This window comes from Falco punctatus (genome assembly GCF_963210335.1).
Source record: "Falco punctatus genome assembly, chromosome: 11".
NCBI classification, from domain to species: domain Eukaryota; kingdom Metazoa; phylum Chordata; class Aves; order Falconiformes; family Falconidae; genus Falco; species Falco punctatus.
Window position 1 is genome coordinate 22,578,927 of NC_137591.1, and position 22,378 is coordinate 22,601,304.

Here is a 22,378-nt window from a genome sequence, read left to right on the forward strand (position 1 = left end):
GGAGAACTAAATTGTTAGTGTTCCGCTATGGGCTTTTGCTGAAGCATCATATTAAAGAAGGAAAGAAGTGCAAAAGAAGGGAAAGGAATCATATTTTTTATACTGTGGTCTCACCACTTCTAAGTTATGACCAAATCTTCACAGCTGGGATGAGTAGAAGGAAACTACTTCGGAAAAAAATGCTATTGCATTCTGAGGCAAGGAGAAAACGAGGTGGCCTCCAGCACCTTCTATTGCTTCTTCTATGTATGCTGTTACAGTTGTGAGTGGCATATCTCTGCAGTCACTTTTTCCAACCAACAGGAACTTGCTTCATCCTTTTCTCTTGGTTACCCAGCAATCGCTTGTTTTCATTTCTCATTTCTCCATAGCACAATTTTATTCTTGTCTGTGTTTTGCAACTAGATGCTTGTCTAATCCAATGAAAGATGCTAATGTCACTCTGTGTCCATCACCATAATGACAATATTTAAAAAAAAATTACAGCAGACAAAAATCAACATTTAAGAGGCCAAATATTTGCCAGCCTAGCTGTGCTATCACAGTAGACAAAGTAAGTTTCCAAATTAAGTGGATCTTTCAAATATACATGGTGTACTAACTGTAGAAGTGAATTTCACTATACATCAGAGGATAAATAAAATCATCTGGGATAAAGTTAGAAAAGACTAGTCTTCTACAAAGCTTATGATCTTGGCTTCAGCATTTGTTTTTATTTCATAGAACAGATGCTTTATAATAGCTTTTTGAAAGATGGTAAATGCTAAATTATGCCATTTAGTGGACTATTGAGTCTGAAAAGTATTCATTACCTAAAAGAGGAAATTGCAATTGCCAGATTTATCAGGTGGTTCTGGCTTGCTGAGCTTCCTACCTGGTTTTATTCTTTCCTTGAGAGTATTGTCTTTTTAAAGTGTTTGTAGAGATTACAGAGGCAAACCTATTTGTGATCAAAAAGTTGTTTTGCCTGTTAGCGTCAAAAGCTGTTGTGTTCCACGTACAGACTTTGTACAGATATTGAGCTTTTTCAACATCCACAGGGCCATTTTCCAAATTGTTTGGTATTAGCAGTCAAGCCAAATTCAGGACTGAAGTAAAAAAGTACAATTCTTTTAGAAACCTGCATGGCTTTTATTGGTTTATAGGAATGACTCTTAAGAACTTTCCAGATTCAGCTTAAATAGTGAACCAAGGTAATTCTACACACTCTTGCTTTAATATCTCCTCTGTTGAGTTTCCTATTTATCAAAAGAAATTTTATAATTATTATTACAGTGATGACTGAATGTAAAGGTGTACGTAATTATTTATGTAAAAGTATTGGGTAGTTTTGTAAGTCTACCAGTGTGCTCTACCAAAACATGCAAAAATCTACAATAAAAACTGATTTAGTACTCAGGTTGCATTGTAGACCTTGAATAAGAATAAAAACTGTGGTTTTTATTATATCAGTATCTTTTCAAATAAAGTAAGTATAAATACAGAGGTGTATGCAAGGCCAGAATGAGATCTGTGGACTTGAGTTACTGTGTGCTTAAGCCTGTGCCGCTGCTTCGTTTACGTACCACAGGACCTGGTCTTCCAGTGAGCCCCATGGGACCAGGGGGACCTCTCATAGCAATCTGAGAAAACATAGGACAGAACAACAGATATCAAGAAAAAGGTGCCAGCCAGCATAAAAATTCTATATTAACACATTTTCATAATCAATTAATGAATATCCCCCCACATTGACTCAGTTGTCAATAAGGATAACTACTGTGATGAGATGATGCTTAGAGCTCTTTACTTCACATCCTGCATGACATAAAATGGAAATTTTTTTTGAGCTGTACCCTAGTGGCAGTTTTATTTGCAGGCTTTTTGTGCTCACCCTAGCTTGCTGTAGAATAGCTTGTGCTTGAGCCTCCTGAGCTGAGATTGTTGGGCCCTTCTCACCATCTCCACCAAAGCGGAACTGCAAGTATCAAAACAAGAAAAAGATTCAGAATTTATCAAATTAAACCCATATTTGTTATTTGCTGCAACTGTGTAAACCACTTGAAAGACACAGGGTCTCAGTCTTTAGTTCATTCCACTGACTTCAGAAGACTGCTGCATTGAGGCTGCTGGATCCAGCGTGAATATTAAGTCATGGTAAGTTTAGAAGCCAAGTGCAAATCTTACCTTCTAGGAGCAAATATTTTCTTAATTTCCTAAGATTTTGGCTTTCATTTTGTTTACTTGTTTGTTTGTTTCAAAATGAGGCCAAAATGGACTCTAATTATCTGCACAACCCCATTAAAAACATGTATCAAGATTAATGAATTCTCTGTAAATTGGTAGCTACCCACAGAAAAATACCATTCAATTTAAGAAAGACTTCAATTTGAAAAGTGTTTGGTATCTAAAATGAAACAGTTTCGTGTCATCTCTGACAATTTCAAAATAAATTACAGAATAAAATTTAAGTACTCATGCCTGCACTGCTGGACTTTTATTCCTCATGAAACTGCTCACAGAAGCTTCCCAGTGTTGCAGAGACACTAAGCTGCAACAAGAAGTATGGCTTTCTAAAGGTATGGCATAGGCCTGGATATCAGGGCCATGAATCTTTCATTGCCCTCAACAGTTTGTCCAGTTTGCCTACACCCAGAGTTGGCATGGTAACTGAGGTCTCTCTCCTGCAGTCATATTATTATCAGAATGGAAGAAATTTTTTGGAAAGTGATGGAAAACTTGCTGCTTTAAGCCCCACAAATAAGCACCTGACTTCTCTAAAATGAGAAGAGAACTACCAAGCTTTCTGTCATTTGAAAGGAGGCCAGGTGCTTTGTGGGGATCCACATAATGGGAATCAACTACATTTTTCAAAATATTTTTCCAAGCAAAAATACCTAAAAGAAAAAGAAAAGAAAAGAAGTCTGGATGGTGGTTAAAATACTAGGCTAGAATCTGGGAGACCTGAAGCCAATTTACTACTTCTTGAGAAATTTCTGGTTTGACTTTGTAAATCTCTTGTGGTGAGACTCATTAACATCTAAAAATAAAGCTTGTGAGATTTTTCAAAGTGACTGATAGGTTAAGTATTAGTCCACATGTACTAACTTTAATGGAACAAACTGATAAAAGACAAATTTTCCTCTGCTGGCACAGCAATCACAGATGGAAGAATGATTTGGGAATAATTTCCCTGAGGAGTAGTGGCATTTTTCCATCAACTAATTATTGGTAAGCAAATATTTCTGTTATACAGCCAGCTGTGATAATAGAATTTGGTGCAAGGACGAGGTCAAAAAAAATAGCTTATTTTCTTAAACGTCCATTGATCATTTCATAAATAGAAAAGAAACCACAAAATCATCCTTTCCTTATAGATACTGACAGAGCCCTGCCTCCTGTATCAGAACTGCAGCAACTACAGTTCTGATATTTTTTTACTTAGTTTGCTTTACTTAGCAAAAATTCTGCCCCTTCATTTACAGTTGTTTTATCAATTCTCTGGGATGGTAGTACTCATCAGCTATTTCATATACACTTAGGAATAATGAATTCCATGCACATAGTACTTTTCACACCACAAAGCTGCAAGATACTTTAACAGCTTTGGGCTTATTTCTCCACCTGCTAAAACAGATGGTGTTTTGCTTTGACTCCAGTGGGAGCAGAGCTGGCTACGTGCATATATTTCTATTCAAAGGATGCACTGACTCTTCAAAGAGGACACTGAAGTCCATTTTTTAGCATGGAATGCTTAAAATTATCCGTGTCAAAGAGACTTGAAAGCACACATTTCTGTTGGGAATACATGGCCTCTGTGCAACAGCAAACTCCTTGTTTAGGACACATAATAGGAAATAATAGTTACAGTTGAAAATATAAGGAGGATTTCAGAATGTAATACATTCCTGTAGGTTCCAATCTGGCAGTCATGCAGGAGCTAAAGTGTATGTTTGTTTGAAGAAAAAAAAGGTACCATATGATATTATATGCTTACACCATACAAGAAACTCCGTATCATCTCTCATTCCAAAGACAAAATCAGATGAAAAAAGAGAACATCTATACATTTCTTGAAATAAACTTCCTCTTTTGAAGGCTGGCTACCCTGTAATCATAATACAACTTACCGGCAACATTAACATGGTACCTGGGGGACCTGCTAAACCATCAGCACCAGGGAGACCTGGGCGACCAGGTGGACCCTAAGAGAATGAAGGCATGAGAACAAAAGCATAGTTATACAAGCCAAACCTTTTAAATCACTCACACACACTTACAGCTGTATTCATGACACACTTATGGAACCATACAATCAAAAAAGCATAGGATGGTTTGGGTTAGAAGGGACCTTAGAGATCATCTAGTTCCAACCCCCCTGCCATGGGCAGGGACACCTTCAACTACACCAGGTTGCTCTAAGCCCCATCCAGCCTGGCCTTGAGCACTGCCAGAGATGGGGCATCCACAGCTTCTCTGGGCAGCCTGTGCCAGTGCCTCACCACCCTTGTAGTGAAAAATTTCTTCTTAATATCTAATCTAAATCTACCCTCTTTCAGTTTAAAGCCATTACCCCTTATCACTTCTTGCCCTTGAATGAAGTTCCTCTCCATCTTTCTTGTAGGGCCCCTTAGGCACTGGAAGGCTGCTATAAGGTCTCCCTGGAGCCCTCTCTTCTCTAGGCTGAACAACCCATCTCTCTCAGCTTGTCTTCATAGGAGAGGTTCTCCAGCCTTCTGACCCTCTTTGTGGCTCTCCTCTGGCCCTGCTCCAGGGGCCCCAGAGCTGAACACAGTACTCCAGGTAGGGTCTCACAAGAGCAAAGTAGAGAGGAAGAATCAACTCCCTTTCCCTGCTGGTCACACTTCTTTTGATGCAGCCCAGGACATGGTTGGCTTTCAGGGCTGCAAGCGCACACTGCTGGGTCATGTTGAGCTTCTTGTCAACCAGCACCCCAAAGTCTTTCTCCTCAGGGCTGCTCTCAATCCATTCTTCACCCAGCCTGTATTTGTGCTTGGGATAGCCCTGATCCACATGCAGGACTCTGCACTTGGCCTTGTTGAACTTCATGAGGTTTGCACAGGCCCGCCTCTCAAGTCTGTCAAAGTCCCTCTAGATGGCACCCCTTCCCTCCAGCGTTTCAACTGCACTGCACAGCTTGGTGTTGTCAGCAAACTTGCTGAAAGTGCGCTTGATCCCACTGTCCATGTCATTGACAAAGATGTTAAACAGCAGTAGTCCCAGTACTGACCCAAGGAACACCACTTGCCACTGATCTCCACTTGGACATTGAGTCATTGACCACAACTCTTTGAGTGCAACCATCCTACCGATTTCTTATCCACCAAGTGGTCGATCTATCAGATCCATGCCTCTCTAATTCAGAGACAAGGATGTCATACGGAACAGTGTCAAATGCTTCGCACAAGTCCAGAGAGATGACTTGGAGGTTTGATATTCTTTTTGCAAATGATTTGGGAATGTTATTCATGATTAGTGAGGTAATTAAAGAAATGAGTTTGGAGAAGACATTCAGCAATAAAGAAGAAAGCTATTCCCTTTAACTATTTTATGTACAAATTATATTTAAAACAGGAATATAGAGTACCTAATTACAGAGGCTTTGCTCATGATATCAGAGATTGGGCTAAGCTCAGATTTGCATTGTGTTCCTGTGTTTGCTTTACTTGTTATAGAGAACTAACATTGGTGATTCTTTTTAAGTGCTTTGAACAGGCTTAATTTTCAAAGGCTACATAGGTTCTGCAGCTATGACTTGAATTCTGTTTTTTATGAAATCTAATTCTCTGTGACAGTTTAAAAAGAGATTAACTTTTTATGTAAGGTGGAGTTGAGGAAATGTACCAATGTGTGTATATGATGCTTATGATTATTGATCCAACACGCTGTTGTGACAACAGCAGATTTATAATTGCACCTTTCCTCCCAGAAATTTGCATGTTGCATTTTTACTAGTTGAAGCTGTCAAAGGCAGGACGGACCTGCATCGGGAGTGCTCATTTGCCTGGTGCATGTCTGCCAAACGAAGTACTCATTCACCAGTACAACACTCTGCAGGGTCGCAATGACAGACCAACAAACACCAAACTGTCTTAACTGGTTCCTTCTGCTGCTCAGGAGTTGAAAAAAACAATGGGAAAGCTGACCTGAAAGATTTTGGTGTTTTTTCCTCTCTTCAAGAGCTAAGATCAGTAGTCTCTTACTGAGTCTGTTTGACCTCTTTTTTCAAAAAAGCCTGAAGCATCAAAAAATAACTCCCTACTAAAAACACACTACAGATAAACCTTACCCAATTAATAATTCACATGTAAAATATCAAATAAAATGTTGTAGTTGTTAAAAAAACCCCACAACATTATGCATCCAGGCAATTTTGAGTATAGGGTTAAAAAAATAATAATAAAAAATTAATTAAATGCACTTGCAAGGCACCCAAAGTACCTTAACTCTGATCTGCAGTGACTTTATGCCATGTGATTATGAGTCTTTGCGAAGATTAGAACTGGAAGAGTAGATCAGAAGATGAAGATTAGACTACTGAAGACAAAACTGAAGATTAGATTACCTTTTCAGCTGCTTCTTCCATTGCACTATTTTATGAGTGAAATTCATCCTTACAGTAAGCAAAAGTGAGACCACTTATGGTCCTCTCCAGAAGGGTATGTTCCTTCATTGCTCAGTTGTCTTATACCCATTATTATAATTAGAATGATATAATAATTAAGTACAAAAGCTGAAGGACCATAGGCAACTGCATAAAGTCGTGGATTTCTCAACTAATTGTTCTATAGTTCTCTGCTTAAACATTCTCAATTATTGTAAGTATTAATGGAGGATTTTTTAAATTAAGCAATGTGCTTTTCTTGAGTGGTAATTCTTCCAGAATGTTACTTTTCTAAATCTTTTAGCTAAGAAGAGAAGCAGTCAGAATAGTTACAGCAAGAACTAGAGCCTTTATTCATACACACTGATTGTTGTTTAAGTAAGAAACCAAACCTGTCCCCATATGTTTAAAATTTAGACAGAAATGTTATTTCATTAAGATGGAATCTGACAGCAGGATCTGGTTGCAGAAATACTTATTGTCCTCATGAGTTTTGTAACTAATATCTACAATTATTTATTTGTGTAATGTGTCCTTTTTTAAAATAAAACATTAAGTCTGTTTCATTACAGGCACATGATGCGTTTAGTCAAGATTTTCCTTATGATGAATTCAGCAAACAGTTAAAAAACTGAGTACCATCTGTAGTTATTCCATTACAATGTGTTAAAATTCCCATTTTTTAAGTTTGAATTCCAAAATATGTTATTTAGTTAACCTACAGGAAAGAAATATGAAAGAAGTGTGCATACTGACTTACTACCAAGCTGAAGCACTGTTAGGATTTTAATGTTATCATTATTCATTGGAGTGAAAGCATCTTCTCAGCATCTCCTATACACAAATACAGCATGAACGTGCTAGACATATCAGTAAACTATCACTCATAAAACTCGGGAAAGTTTTTTTGGTAGCATATTTTCTTCAAATAAATATATTTAGGCTGTTCAAAACCTGTGTTGTTTCAGTAAGAAAAGACTAAAATAATATCTTCAATTTCAGTTATATTCATGTCTGGATAGGGTTCTCATGCAATATGTTATTTAATATGGCCAATAAATTCAGACTAGATCATCTAAATATTATCCATCACTTTCAGTATTTCCATGTATTTTGATACTGCAGAGTTTATTTTTCCCTGTATCTCTACATGTTATAGCTGAGGTCATACTGATTTTTTAAAAACTCATTCAAATGCATATGAAATGTTTGTACCTATTGCTTTATTATATTTTAAAATAATTCACATAAAACTGGAAAATTATAGACAAATAGGAACTTAACTTTTTCCCTGTATTTACAGTACATATTTCTACCACTAAGGAAATGTTTGCCCAGGTTCTCAGTTGGTTTGCTCAGCTAAGTAAATCAGCCTTGATTCCACTGAATTTTCTTAACCTGTATGTATATATTTCAGATCAGGATCTAACCCACTTACTCTTGTAGCAATTAGAGCAAGACATACCATCAATACCCAGGATAATCTGTTGACTTACCCTTTCACCAGGGTCACCTGGAGGACCAACAGGACCTTGTAGACCTGGGGGACCTGTAAGACCCTATGGAAAATTAATGACATTGTTATGCTGAACACTTGCAGCATTTTTGAACTAATTTTTCTCCTGAAAATTAGGTTGAACATGTATTTGGATAAAATAATTTATAAAGCAGCATATTTATTTTTTTTACATGGATTTATAGTCAACATTCAAAAGTTTGATTTTCATGTGTGCTCAGCTTGTAGCATACTGTCATTGAAAATGCTGGAGATGATCCTTTTTTATTCCCTTGTAAAAATGCTAAGCCAAATATACTATTTAGGAGTTATAATAAGACCAACACTAATTGTGTTAACTCATAAATACCAAACACAGCGGATAAATCAAATACAATAAAAGGAAATTGTTATTCTACTTACAGCAGGTCCTCTTGGTCCCGGTGGTCCTTCAATGAGCATACCCTAGGGGGGATGAAACAAGATACTAAAGTTATTGTGTCTTGGAGGAAAATATAAAACATCTTTTTAGTTGAACTACTGAAGTTAACGTTTCTTGGTGTTTTGATAAATTTTTACGGCGATATTCTCTCCAGTTACTAGAATTAGAATCTGAATTGTGTCATTTTAAAAGTGAGAAAGACTTCTAGGCTGAAGGGATCTCAGTACCCAATTCAAAATAACATATTTTTTTTTTAGATTTTAATTAATGCTATTGAAGAATTTGATGTGAATAACTCTGGCCATTTCTATTTTGTGGGTCCTGTAGCACCTCCTAGCTCCTTTTCCTGAGTGCAGATGCTAGTCCAAATTCTAGTGCAGGGTAAGACCTACAAATATATGGTTCTCACTTGTACTTGACTTTCCATAGGTAGGAGGACTGGACAAACAAGCTCAAAGCTAGCTGTAGCGAACTCCAACAATGCTGGAGATTGGCAGTGGATACCTCTTCAGTATTATGGATGTAAACTAAATGTATCTTGCAATGGTTTAAAAAAACCACGCATTTTATGAGCTAACACACTCTGAGCTTCTTCACAGATCATGACGGAGAGGCAATCTTGACTTGTCATTTGCTCATTATTGTAGTGCTTTAACTTTGGTGATCAGTAACTTAACCAAATGCTGATCCTGGGATAGGAACATAGAATTAAGAAGGACCTTCTAAATCACAGAATCCAGACATTTGGTTTTTAGGTAATAATCACACAACATAGTATTTTATCAGGCTTCAACTTCAGCGAATTTTTCCCTTGATATTTCTGTACCTAAATTTCTATGAAATAAAAACCACATTAAATTTTAATTTCTGTTTGTCACACACGTATTTGAAAGCTGTCCTTGAAAATTCTAGAAGAATAAAGCACACTGGCATTCAAGTTCTGCTAGACAGTATAAAATGATTATTTATGTATAATCTATGTCTTTTTAAAAATTCAATTACATTTTAGTTTCTAACCATCAAACATGATGCTACAGTATAACTTTGTTCTACTGTAAAAGCCATTTGGTTACTATACTACTATTTAAAGATGAAAAAAATTCTGTAAGCTACTGACCCATTATCATGCTTATGACTAAGTTGTAACCTCTGAAGAAAGTATTTAATTAAACTTTTCAGTAGCTTGATTGCACCAGCCCAGGTTTAAACATACAAGCATTTATTTAACCTTTCAGACAGACCTCCTTGCCTTGCTGAAACGTGTAGTTACAGAATTACCTGCGCCTAAGCTGGAAGCTATCTCTGTAGGTCTGTCCAAACTGTAGTAACTAAATGGCCTGAAGAGCAGATTTCTTCTGTTTTCCTCTGTGCAAGATTCTCCTCGTTTTAAGGAACATGGGGTTAGTGCTTTGTGTAACTGGAAGAGAAGGCTGAACAGGCTACTGTCTGTTACCACTGTTATGCTGTCCACACTGCAGGTGATTGCTTCAAAGATCATGGACAAGGTTATTGCCATCCTATCATGAACAACACAGTTTGATCATGATGTACCAACAGTGTACCTATGTTATATAGTACTAAAGAAAAAACTCACCCACATCTGTACTTACAGGTTCAATCACAGCTGGTTCCCCCTTTTGGCCTTTTTCTCCATAAGCCCCATGTCCAGTCACCTGGCCAGTAAAAACAGCCCCAAAAATGAAAATAAGTAGAAGGCCTAAAGACCTGGTACAATAAAGAACTGCAGCAACCTGTAACTGAAAGCTAAAGCTGGAACTGATCTGTGCTATGAGAAATAAACAAACTATATCAATCAAAATTTAATACATGAGAAATGGAAAGTGCAAAATCTGCATACATATTTGTCAAATTATTGGATATTGTCAATTTGTTCGTTTCCAATGAGATGCAATAGTTTGCAGGCCATGGTTTGCATTAGGACTTTGGATTTAGAATCTAAAACTTCTGTGTGCAAGTCACAAAGTTGTTTCTTTTCTTATTTGATTGGACATATTCTTGGCAATTAACAATGATTCTTCATGGCTTTCTGAGTTAAACAAGCCTAAAGCAAGCTGGAAAGAAAGATCCCTTGGTCCCATATAGACAGTACCCTTCACGTTCCTAATTCATTAGATGTCCACAACATGTAAATTAGTCTGAGAAGAGTCTGTGACTTCATGGTATAAATGGGAAAGGAGCTAAGTGACACTGTAGACATTAAATAATATTTCATGGACAGCCAGTTAGGCCTCCTAACTACATGAATTAGCATTAACTACAACATTATTTTTGGATCAGTTCTATGGGAAGGTTTGCGTTCAGGATTAAGATAACAGAAGTGTCTAAACCAATAGGTCAGTAACACATGCTAATGGCAGAACACAGATTCAAGTTTCAAACAAAGAATTTTTTTTTTTTTGTCAAATTTTGAGATACTTATTTCTCTTCAGAAGTACCTCTCTTGATTGCAAACATAACCACTAGAAATTAAATTCAGCTCTGATAAAATGAAAATTTGAAATGCTTTTTTTATTTCAGTCGAGTGATTCCACATTAACACTAAAATAGCTACAGATCTGGAAATGTTAAGGATAATGTTACAGTACTTTAATATGAAATATTTTGGAAAGGAAAAACAGATATATAGATTTATGGCCTGTGCATTTTTTATTGATTTATAAAGGCACAGGTGTCACTAGTAAAAATGCAGTAGTTCATTAAAATCCAGTAGCAAGAGGTATAGATAATTATGTTTTATTATATTAATTAAAAATAGTTGTAAAAAAATGACATAAGGTCTCCATCTTTGGAAATACTGCCCCTTTTTTTGAGTTTCCAGATACCGAATGCTTTTCATCTTGCCTTTTTTATCAAAGGTAGAACTTCACTTGTTCTAAATAAATCCATATGTCAAAAGAAAATTATATGATATATCTCTGGTTCAACAGATGAAATTTATAATAAAGCTGGCACAGGTCAGAGCCTGGGTTCTAATTCAAGCTTCCCGATTCCTTCAGTTTTGTAGCAAGGCATTTTAAGTTGAAATTTACACCAGGGGATAGAGTCTACACAGTCATTTGCTTAATGCAGGCACAAATGGTGCCTTATGGGCTCTTTGCTTTGCAGATAATCTGACCTTTTCTGTGTCATTCTGCCACACTGTCCCCATCTGGGCTAGAAGGAAAAAAGTAAGCTTGTATCACATTGCATAGATAAGGATCATTAAAAAATACAATGACCCCAACAGGGTTTAGAAAGTAGTGATAAATGAAATACAGAAGTATGGGTTTCAAGGTTGGCAGAGAAAAGCAACCTCACAGCATTTGCTGTTATTTCTTGGATCCTTTGTAAACTGAAGTATTGAGTTTGTGAGGATAAAATAAAGATAAGACTGAGCAAAAACTAAAACCAAAATTCTCCTTTCCTACTATACTCAGAACCTTCCCAATTAAAAATCTGAACAGGGATTAATTTTGCTTCCAGTCTCAGTTATATTAGTTTTCTTTGCAGCTTCCACAGTCCAGCAAACTGGTAAATGAGGAACTTGGCACAACTAAAGGAAAATTAAAGCCTTGCTGTCAAGCCTGTGATTAAGTCAGAGAGAAAGAGAAAGCTATAAAACACAAAAAAGAGCATGATTCACAGGATCCACCATGTCATCCTATCTTCCTTTATATATACTGAGCTGTTAAATCACTCCTGCAAGGTCATAAACCTGTTACCATTGACTAAGCTGATTTCCACAGAAGAGTTCAGACCTCCATTTCCCACTCGTGAACGTTCTCCTTGGAAAGAAGCAGAAGCCATAGGATTCTAGACACTTATAGGCATTTCAATTTCTTAGGGTAATCATATAAAAATATTAATTACAGTACTTGCACTGCGTTAGAACTTGTATTCTTTCCAGCTTTAGCTCTAGTTTAGGAAGATTTTTAAAACTGTACATTGTATCATTTATTGTTGGAATTCCACCTCTTCTTTCCTTTCCTTTCCCTCCCATCTTCAGCTGCCTTGGTCCCTTCACCAAAAGAGACAAAACCCTTGTATTCAATAAAAATAAAAGGTACGTGACTGCTAAAACAAGAGGATGGGCTTGATCCAAAGCCTATTAAAAGCAAGAATATATCTCAAAAGAAGCTCTGGATCAGGGTCTGTACAGTTCTGAGACTGTATAACTGTAGAAGAATCACTAAATTAATCTGCATTATGCCTCCAATCAACTTACGCTTGTTTCCGTGATATCGGTCTCTGCAGGAACACCTGGACCAAACTCCTCATTAGTGGAATCAGTTGGTTTCTCTTCATACTCCTTATATTCATAAAAATCATATTCGCCTAAATCTCCATCTACCAGCAGATCAGATTCACTGAGGTCTACTCCTCTGCTTCCATATTCAGTTTCCTCATTTTTTTTATCATAATCCTCTCCAGTTATGTATTCTTCAGCAAATACTTCTTCAACAGGATTTTGCTATTCACATCAGTAGCAAAGATTTGGGAATAGGAGGAATACGTGGGTTATTGTTAGTAAAGCAATGTAAGCATATGCTGATCCACCATGATGACATGTCAAAGGAAGAAAGAACAGTAGAACCACAGCATATTGTCTTTTAATTAGAGTCTGAAGGAGGGGAAGTCCAGCCTTTCAGAGTAATTAAAAGATCTTTGTATAAGTAGTACAAAGAAATAATGCTTTCATACGCTTTTTTTTAATTATTATTTCCAGAAACATTGAATTCAATATACCCAGTATGCTATGTGTACTGTTTGCTTAATGTTACTGTAGTGCCAAATATAGCTTAATTTTCCTGCTTGGTTTCACACTTGCAAGCATTCATGAATCAACATATGCACTGCGATGAGGCAATGAGCAGTGAATAAGTTCAGACATTTTTACAATAACAATGAAGAGGAAGTGCAAACATCACTTTAGTTAAGCTGAACTTTCATTATTTTGCGTCTATAAATACCAATGATGAGTTAAATGTTTCAACTTCTTTTCTAGATGATTTTGCAGTTTATTTATCACTCTAAAAGTCATGGTTCATGTCTGTCATGACAATTTATGTTTTTTGCCTGAGTCAAATTCCACCTGCACAACCCAGATTAATTTTAACATTTATGAAATCTAAGCTTTCATATTTAGGTATGTAAACTGTCAAACCAAGCAACCAACTTAAAAGCATCAAAGCAGTTTAAAATAATGGTATATTTGTGATGTACAAAACCATTTGGGGGGGGGTGGCAAAAAGAATTGCTTTATTGTGTTACAGAGGTCTCTTTAAAGGATAATTTTGAAAGAAGTCAAAGTTTAGATATTGCTCATATGAGACGGGTATTCTAGATGGTCAGACAAAATGAACCAGTACAGTCTTAAAAAACATATTGAGAAGCTAATCAACATCCAGAGTAATTACATATATTTTAATTTAATCCTGATATTAAAATATACTGCAATTACAATGGAAGGGTAGATTCTAATTTAAGAGTTGCCTAATTCCATTAGAGGGGTATGACTTTTGCCTTACAGCTAGAGTAAATGCAGATCTGAACCAATTATAAGCCAAATTTTGCCTTTATGTAGAACTGTTCTCACTAAGGAGAACATTTAGTGCTTTGAATATACCTCATTACAACTGTACAATTGGCCTATAATTGTCCAAGAAACAGAATGATTTAAATATGCCTCTGTCAATCAACTTGTAAGAAGTAAACATGAGATTTAACACAGGAAGAGTTTACAGTAGAATAAGTAAAATATACCTTAATTTGGCATCACTTTCCAAGATACATAGGAGGAAAACCAAAATAACAAATGAGGACACTTTTTCTCTTCAATTTTTTTTTTTTGGGGGGGGGAGGGGGCAGCACAGTTTTGTACATCTTTGAAGCAACATATCTTCATTTGAAATGAAAATGTAAAAGAAAAATGAAAACAATATTTCTTATATTCAGCCACCATTTTTCTAAATTAGCATTAATATGCAGAAATTAATCAACATTGGCTTAGGTGTAGTAATCTTAAAATAATGTTTAGGCTTGTCATCACAGCTTTCTAAAAATGTGGTTTCTAACAGAAGTCAAAATAATTTTATCTTTTTTGACTGTTCAAAATACAATGTTTCATTTGAATAGAACCTCAGTGAAAAGCAAATAATTTGTTTTCATTAGCTGAAGAGCTACTAAAAGGAAATGACAGCTTCTGACTCAACTTCAATATGCTGCTATGGTTGCAGCCTTTCTTTGTCTTGTGCTAGGCTCATTTTATGCTGCATCTTATGAATTACAGGAAAAAATTAGAGACTTCACTTCCTATAAGATCAGGACTATGTCTAGTATTTAAGCTAGTTTATACTAGACATAGTTCCATTCATATCCACACTGAACGCAACCCTGCATTCCCACACCATATATCACTGAACGATCTCCAGAATCATGAACTCTGCTCTCTAAAGATTTGGCAGATATCTACAGAATTAATGGGAGATCTGCCCAAGAAAATAGGTTCTGATATTGGCTGAGAAAGCATCAAATCACATTAAATGCCGTTATAGGTATGTATATATACACAGATGGACATTCATATTTTTAAAATGTGTTTGTGTTTTTTTAATCATTGACACGTAGTGGGCAAGTATTTTTGCCTATCATTTTCTCAAGAGTCCTTATTACCTCATTTGCTTCAGTAGTCCTGGAGGGAGCTTCTGTCTGAGGCCCATAATCACTTTCAGCTATGCTATACTCTTGAAATCCATCAACAATGTTTGCCTAGCATAAAAGAAAAAGTACATTAATTAAAAAAAAAAAATCCTGTAGGAAAAATTCAAGAGGTATCACTTTTATCCAGGTTATAATATTAGCCAGATGAATTCATCTAGTGGGGTTAGGTATACATTTTCTTATTATCAGAGATCTTCCAGTCTTGGCCTGGGAAAGATCTTGATTATTTCTTGGCTACCTTTACCCCTAGTTTGCCTTTTGCTGCTGCTTGATAACTTTTCTTCTTCTTGGATGCATATTTCTCAGATTTTTTTGTTGTGGCCTTTTGGGGTTTGTCCTTTGAGCTAGCGGCCACTGTCCTCTTCTTCTTTTTGACCGTGGCTTTCTTTTTCTGCAAACGTTATGAAAGATGGAATGGGAAAACATAAATAAAATGAAAAGAAAATTGAGAAAGCATGAATGAAAGAAGGGCAACGAAATGTGAGATGAATGCTGTCAGCTGTGAGACCTTCCATCTCTAACTGAAAGCAAGTATTATAGCTACAGAGCAAAGAAATGAGTGAAAAGAAAACATTAAGCTTATATACAGAAGACACAAACTGACAAACCACGTGGTAGGGGACAGCTGGACACCACACAACAAACAGATCAGACTTTGTTACCTCTGTTTGTGCTACTGTCTCTTCAAACAGTGGGGGTCCCTCTGTTACAGAATCAGTTTCTTTATAATCTGCATCCCCATACTCATAGTCATATTCGATAAAATCTTCTGGTGTGTACTACATTGCAAATGGAAAAATATCAGGCATTCCCATGTTAGTGGTAGCAAATTAGATTAGCAATACTGGAAAGCATCTTAACCTTTACTTAGGAGTAAAGCTTAAGAAAATTAAGGTAGTATGAACAATTCAATATAGAAATTATATTTTTTCCTCCAAATGAATAACTTACTTATTTCAAAGCATGACACAAAAGTAATAAAAAAGCAAGTAGCAGTGCCAGGAAAAAACTCTCTTTTATTGGACTGCACAGAATAAACAACTATAATTCTGATTACTGGGAGCACTGACTGATCTTTGTGAAATCATATATTTATTTAAATTTTAAATTGCAAATAATGCTGATTTTTACCTATACTCTTTTACCTGTACTTTTTCAGGTAACGAGAAGAGTGGAGACATGCCAGTATCTGACATGAATAGGGTAAATAATTACACATACAGGAAAGAGGCCACAACTCACAAATAACCATGGCTATCCTCCTCCTGTTTGCTGAAGAGTTCTCAAAACCGGTGCAGTTCCATGGTATACGTTGCCTGCTTCACTGGTATCATTTCATTTAAAGGTCAGGTCCTCAGCTGCTCTAAGTTGCTCCATAGCTCTGTATCTATAACTAGTTTCAAATGAAGATTTGGGCCACAAAACTTTTACAAGAGAAAATGTGTTTAGAATTGGCTTGTATAATGTTGTGAACACAATCTAGGGAGCCAGGAACGCTTGAGCTGTAATCTTGGCTGTGCCATGAAGACACTGGTCTAGATATTCTGTGTACCAAGTACTACTCATCATGGCTGAGAAAAGAAGGCTCCTATCATGCTTGAAGCTACAGGAACTTGTGGTCCTGTAAATTAAAGCAGTCTCATGGCTGCTACCAATTCTTTTTACATCCTCAGGGAGCCAAAGGAAGGTGGAATTGTGGCCAGAATCTGGCCACATGTCTGCTTTCCCTTGTTTAGGAAGAAATACTCTAGTGTGCCTCATGTGAGCCTAGCCACTTCTGAAATCTCCTCTCTCCTGTTACAAGCCAGTGTCATTGTCTGTAATATGAAGATAGTATCTGTTTGTTTCATTAGATTGCTGAGGGGATTAGCATGTTACACTTCCAAATGACTGAGGATTCATAAAAGTCCTAAGTATCAGAATCAGGAGATTGCCATTTTAGAAGAAATTATAAATGACGTTAAAACAGATCTCCATATTTAAAGATATATTCTACCATGTGACCAAATTACTGGTTTACCTGTTTTCTCTAGCAAGGACTTTTGGTACAATTCTTGTACTCATGATTTTAGTGCACAGAAAAAAAGGAGAAGTTGACTTACTCACAAAGTATGTGACTAACACTGAAAGGCTTTAATCACTTAAAAATTCCCTTACATGGGTTTCTGTTACTTCACTCCTGTGACTCCTCAGATTCCTACTATGACAAATATCTTTTCTTAAAAAGAAGATACAGATTTTTTAATAAGTAAGGTGCTTTTTGTTTGATTGTCCTTTTGATTATTTCTACACCCATGCACATATAACTTGGTTAGTCATAAGACTTGATAAACATATAGAAAGAATGTAGTATGCTTTTGGTAATTGTCCAAAATTATATTGCACATTAATAAGAAAACTGCAAGCTACACTTAAATAACAAACCATTTATCATTTTACGTGGAGAATATCTTCTCTGTGAAGTATATTGGCACTTTATATCTGCCTGTTATATAACATAAACTATGATTTCATCAGCGGTATCAGCAGCATTACAGAAATAAGTTGATTCTATCTATACTTTTCAAATTCAGCAGCATTTTAGACTTACACTTGGTAAGAAAAAAGTAATTATTCTCTCCTTGTACAGCAAATTAAGATTCAGTCCTAATCCCAGTGAAGTCAATGGAACATCTTTGACTTGTAAATGGTATTGTCCAAGGGCCTCATGGGCAGTGATGATACATTTTTACAGATGTGGAAATGTATAAAAATATGTTTGCTGGCCTGTACAGTTCTGGAAATGCAACTCAATACAACTTGTTTCTAATGAAGTATGACACTGACATCCAGAAAAGAAAACACAGTAACAAGTTTCTAGGAGACCATAAGCAGTCACATAAAGGAAGTAAAGAAAAGAAATAACTACATGGATAAACCCCGCCCTTTGGAATAGCTACAGAAGAGCACTGAAATTGCTGCATTTATTTAAAAATTATAAAAACGTGTGCAAATGCATAAAATCTGATTAGTTTATCTTCTGTCAAGAAGTCTATGAAAATTAGGTTGATCTACAAGAAAAAAATGTCTTCTTTAGTGAATATACCTCTTCAAATTCAGTCATTCCATCCTACTAGTGACAGCCCATTACATACCTTTAAATGCTTCCTCAGCCAAACGACATGAATCAAACACTCTCTATCTAACTTTTATTGGTACCAAAATAATTGACACTACCCATGTTAAATATTATCTAGTATCTTAAGGGATAGGTGAGGGAACTTTTGGGAGAGAATTACTGTTTCATTAGCTGGACTTAACTTTAAATATGCTGTTAGGATTTTGTCTTTTTAATAAGGAATCTATTTGTCTGGAAGTTATTAAGTATTGTAGACCTCTTTTGAAACTGGAAGCATTCATTTCGACCAACTAACATTAAAATATCACTCTGTGGTGTTCAGTATTACTACTGGTTTTCAAATCTCAGTAGTATGGCTTTCCTCAAGGTAAGCTGAATGGTTATGCTGAATTGGGCCAACAATGTGACTAATAAAATTACAACAGTGGGTTACAAAAAGTTCTTCAGAGGCCATAAACTAAATAGAAATGTTGACTGGAAAATAAAAAGAAAAATATCTGTGCCAAGTATGTTAGTATTAAAAAAGAAAGTGGTGAATAGATTGATATTTGTGCTAAGATCTGCCAGAGGTATAGTTTGGAAAGCCAGACATTTATGAATGAGAACTAGAAAACTCTCATGCAAAAAGGCATGAGTATGTGGAAAGATCTATTGCATCATGCATAACCATGTAGAAAATACTTTTAGGTATTGTGCTTCACTCATTTCTATTAAAGAAAATGAAACTTTCTTAACACATGTAAAATATTATTACAAATACAGTGGTACATTTGGTTGCAACAGACAAAGAACAGGAATAGATGAGAAGTGGGGAATGCCAGTTGCCATGCTGGAATCAGATTACTGCCAATCGAGTGAAGATCTTCTCCATGGATTTTTTTCTTCCTTTTTAAGAGCACAGTATCAGAGGGGTGTTATGGAAATTCTTGAACCTACAAGCTAGGACATGGGGCCACCATGCTGAAATCATATTCAAGTAGTTTCTAAGTGGCAGTACCTTGTAGTCCCCCTGGTACAAGGGGGAATATGTAGTAGCCGTAAACTTCCTACATAGAAAGACCTTATTCTTAGCAATCTTCCTTTCCAGATGTTTCTGATAGACCAGAAACCCTACTCTTTCACACCAGCCAATAAACAGAGAGAATATGTTTTGTACTGTACTGCACAGGTCCTGTTCCAATTAGTGAAATACAGATACAAAATCTTCCAGGTGTATTTCCTGAGCCAAAATCTGTCCAGATAAAGGAATGCATCTCTATATCCCTAACTGGTGTAAAGATATAAATTAGAAATATGATTTACTCCACAGTTTGATTTTATCAACTCAACCTCATAAAGGCTTTTTTAGATGAGACTATGAAGACTGATGAAGGAGTGGCCAGTTAAATGAGGGCTAAATTCACAAACACCAAGAACAGATTTAATGGAGTGAATACTGGGGCTTTAGTCACCTGCTATGAAGCTGGCATCTTGCACTTACTCTGCCATTAACAGTCAAGATCCCTTCTTTTTCTGGAGCTACACAACTACAAGGTCACCTTTATTGGACTACCAGAAAGGTGGTATGACCCACTCAGCCTGAGGCTTCAACAGACCTTGAGAAATCTGCCTTCGCATTTTGGATGCTAACATTTCTGGGTGCAAAACCCATGCCATCTCAGGCTGTGCTATTAGTTCCCAGAAGCTAGGGCATTCAAAGAAATCTGTCATGGTTGCACTGCTAAACAAAGGAAAGAGAATAAGTAGACTCTAAAATATAGGAGAAAGCATCTAGAATTTCAAAATTAATTAATGCAAATGGAAAAGTATTTTCTGCCACTTCTTAAATTTAGTCAAGACTACTAACTCCAGCAAGAAATCAAAGCAGGGAATGAAAGCAAGTATGACAGATGTGAATAATGTAGTTGAAGAGAGCATCATTTGTTTTGTTAGCTATATACCAAAGGAAGATATTACTGGCCAGGAACACAGCCAGAGAATCAAGAAGCTGGAATGGGATTTCGAGGGGCATTCAACTTGTGGATCATTCTGATGATCCTTCTATGAGTGCAGAATTAACCAAGTGCAAAATATACCTACCACAGCTGTGCAGCATAACTTCAATCCTGATCAAGAGACTTGTCTATGAGAGTTTACTTAAACCGTGATACTGATAGATAATGTTACAGATGGTTAAAGATCTGAGACAACAAAGACGAGATTCATCAAGTGCTCATAGCAATAGCAAAATATATACAACTGTATTAACCTCCCCAGTGATTTCCCATGAATTGCGATTGATCCAAAATTATATCTTCATCTTGGACAATAGATGGAACTTGGTGAGAGGTTTCAGCTAAGAGATGTCAGGTAAGGCATACTTCAAATGTGATGAAATTTTCTGTTGTTTTTCTTTCTTTTCCTGCAAGACCACCAATAGTTACAGAACAGCCATCCTTGTAATGAATATTGCATATGACTGTTTTCTTACAAATGAAAGGAAGAATAAAACCTGCTGTTTCTTGATGGGAGAAAATCTTTCCACTATGACCTCATGCTTTTTTTTACCGGAGTGATTATATTACACTACCAGATCATCATGCAATTCCAATTAAAGAGATGAACTGTTTTCTTCATCAGATGAATTTTAGAAGCAGAAGATCAGCAGCATGCAAGCCCTATTTCAACTGTGGAATGACAAATATTCTTAAGACAGGCTTACTTTGAAAACGGATTCTTCTGCTACGCATACTCTAAAAACCTACCCGCCCAATTACAAATGTACACTTTAGCAATTTTTGGGTTACCTTTCCAAATTACAGCCAACTAATAATCTAAATCCTAAACCTAAGAACTGTCATAAACTCAATTTTTCCAGTGCCTAAAGACTATATTGAATCATCTAGCTAGCTAAAGAGGCAAAGATGACTTTGAAACATTCTGGGCCTGCTAATACTTTATAAAATGTAATAAAATAAAGAATATCAAGCAAAATGAGAGTTTTAAAAATCTGATGTGGTAATATAAATAAACAAATGGTAGTATACGTCAATCTTAGGGCACAATGAAGTTAGACTTAAAAAATGGCTTCTTCTACCACACAGTCCTTATACTGGTCATAAAAGTGAAAAAATCAAGGAGATAATCACAAAATCTTCAACTTCCAAAGAAAGCCTTTGTCAAAAGGAGAACAAGTCACTTAAGGTTCTTTATTAACTGCTTAAAGAAAAAGTCTATATATCTATACAAAGAAAAAGAGAGCTAGGAAAATCACTATTTTAAACAACTCATAAGTTAGGTAACTGCTGTTCTAAACATGACATTAAACACAAAATTAAACCTGAAAATAATTATCTTTCTGTATTCTTCAGAAAACTAGTCTTTCTGATCAGCCAAACACCTGAAAGGACATTAAAATAACACGGTCTAAGGATGCCTGAAGCCTCTAAGTCAACGTATCTGGGAGCCATTTGCACCTTTACTTTACCAAGTTCATTTCATTAAAGGCAAACATTTCATTTCTTCAAGTAATCCATTAATTTGGGATAGGTCCAAAACAAAGGAAGCAGAATTCCCTTGTGGAGCAATTTCTTTAGCAGAAGTCAGACTCTCTAATTTATTGGGTTGCAGTAGATGAAAGCTTGATAGCTGGGTCCATTGAAAACTAGACCTAATGACACTCTAGAAAATATACTGCCCAACATCAAGGAAGATGAAGACTAGCTAGGTCTTCCCCTGCTCTGATTTCTGTGATCTGTCCAAGCATATATGATTGAACTGGAATGGAATTGAATACGTTTCTGTTTATAGTAGAAAGGGTTTTGAAAACTAGACAGAGGCCAGACTATTTACAAGGTATTAACTAAGAAAAGCATATCTTCCTTAGGAAAAGTAATCTTGATAATTCTAAAATATAATTTCAACCCTATATTTGATCCTTAAAACCTAAATATACATTCAGCATGAAACAAACTTAAGTGATTACTGAATTAATCTTAAAGATCGGTATAAAACAAAAAC

General features: G+C 36.1%; 1 protein-coding gene across 3 annotated transcripts in view; it reads right to left on the reverse strand.

Moving 5' to 3' along the window:
- The window catches only part of COL11A1 (collagen type XI alpha 1 chain), a 160,486-nt gene that overhangs the window by 92,816 nt on the left and 45,292 nt on the right, over positions 1-22,378 (reverse strand). Inside the window, exons 6-15 of one of the 3 annotated variants that reach the window (XM_080407049.1) lie at positions 15,924-16,040; positions 15,506-15,652; positions 15,214-15,309; positions 12,767-13,012; positions 10,152-10,214; positions 8,523-8,564; positions 8,101-8,163; positions 4,110-4,184; positions 1,874-1,957; positions 1,566-1,622 (exon numbers count right to left, since the gene is read on the reverse strand). In XM_080407049.1, the coding sequence (XP_080263175.1) occupies positions 1,566-1,622; positions 1,874-1,957; positions 4,110-4,184; positions 8,101-8,163; positions 8,523-8,564; positions 10,152-10,214; positions 12,767-13,012; positions 15,214-15,309; positions 15,506-15,652; positions 15,924-16,040 (990 nt within the window). The remainder of the gene's footprint in view (positions 1-1,565; positions 1,623-1,873; positions 1,958-4,109; positions 4,185-8,100; positions 8,164-8,522; positions 8,565-10,151; positions 10,215-12,766; positions 13,013-15,213; positions 15,310-15,505; positions 15,653-15,923; positions 16,041-22,378) is intronic. The other 2 variants (XM_080407047.1, XM_080407048.1) reach the window with 2 other exon arrangements.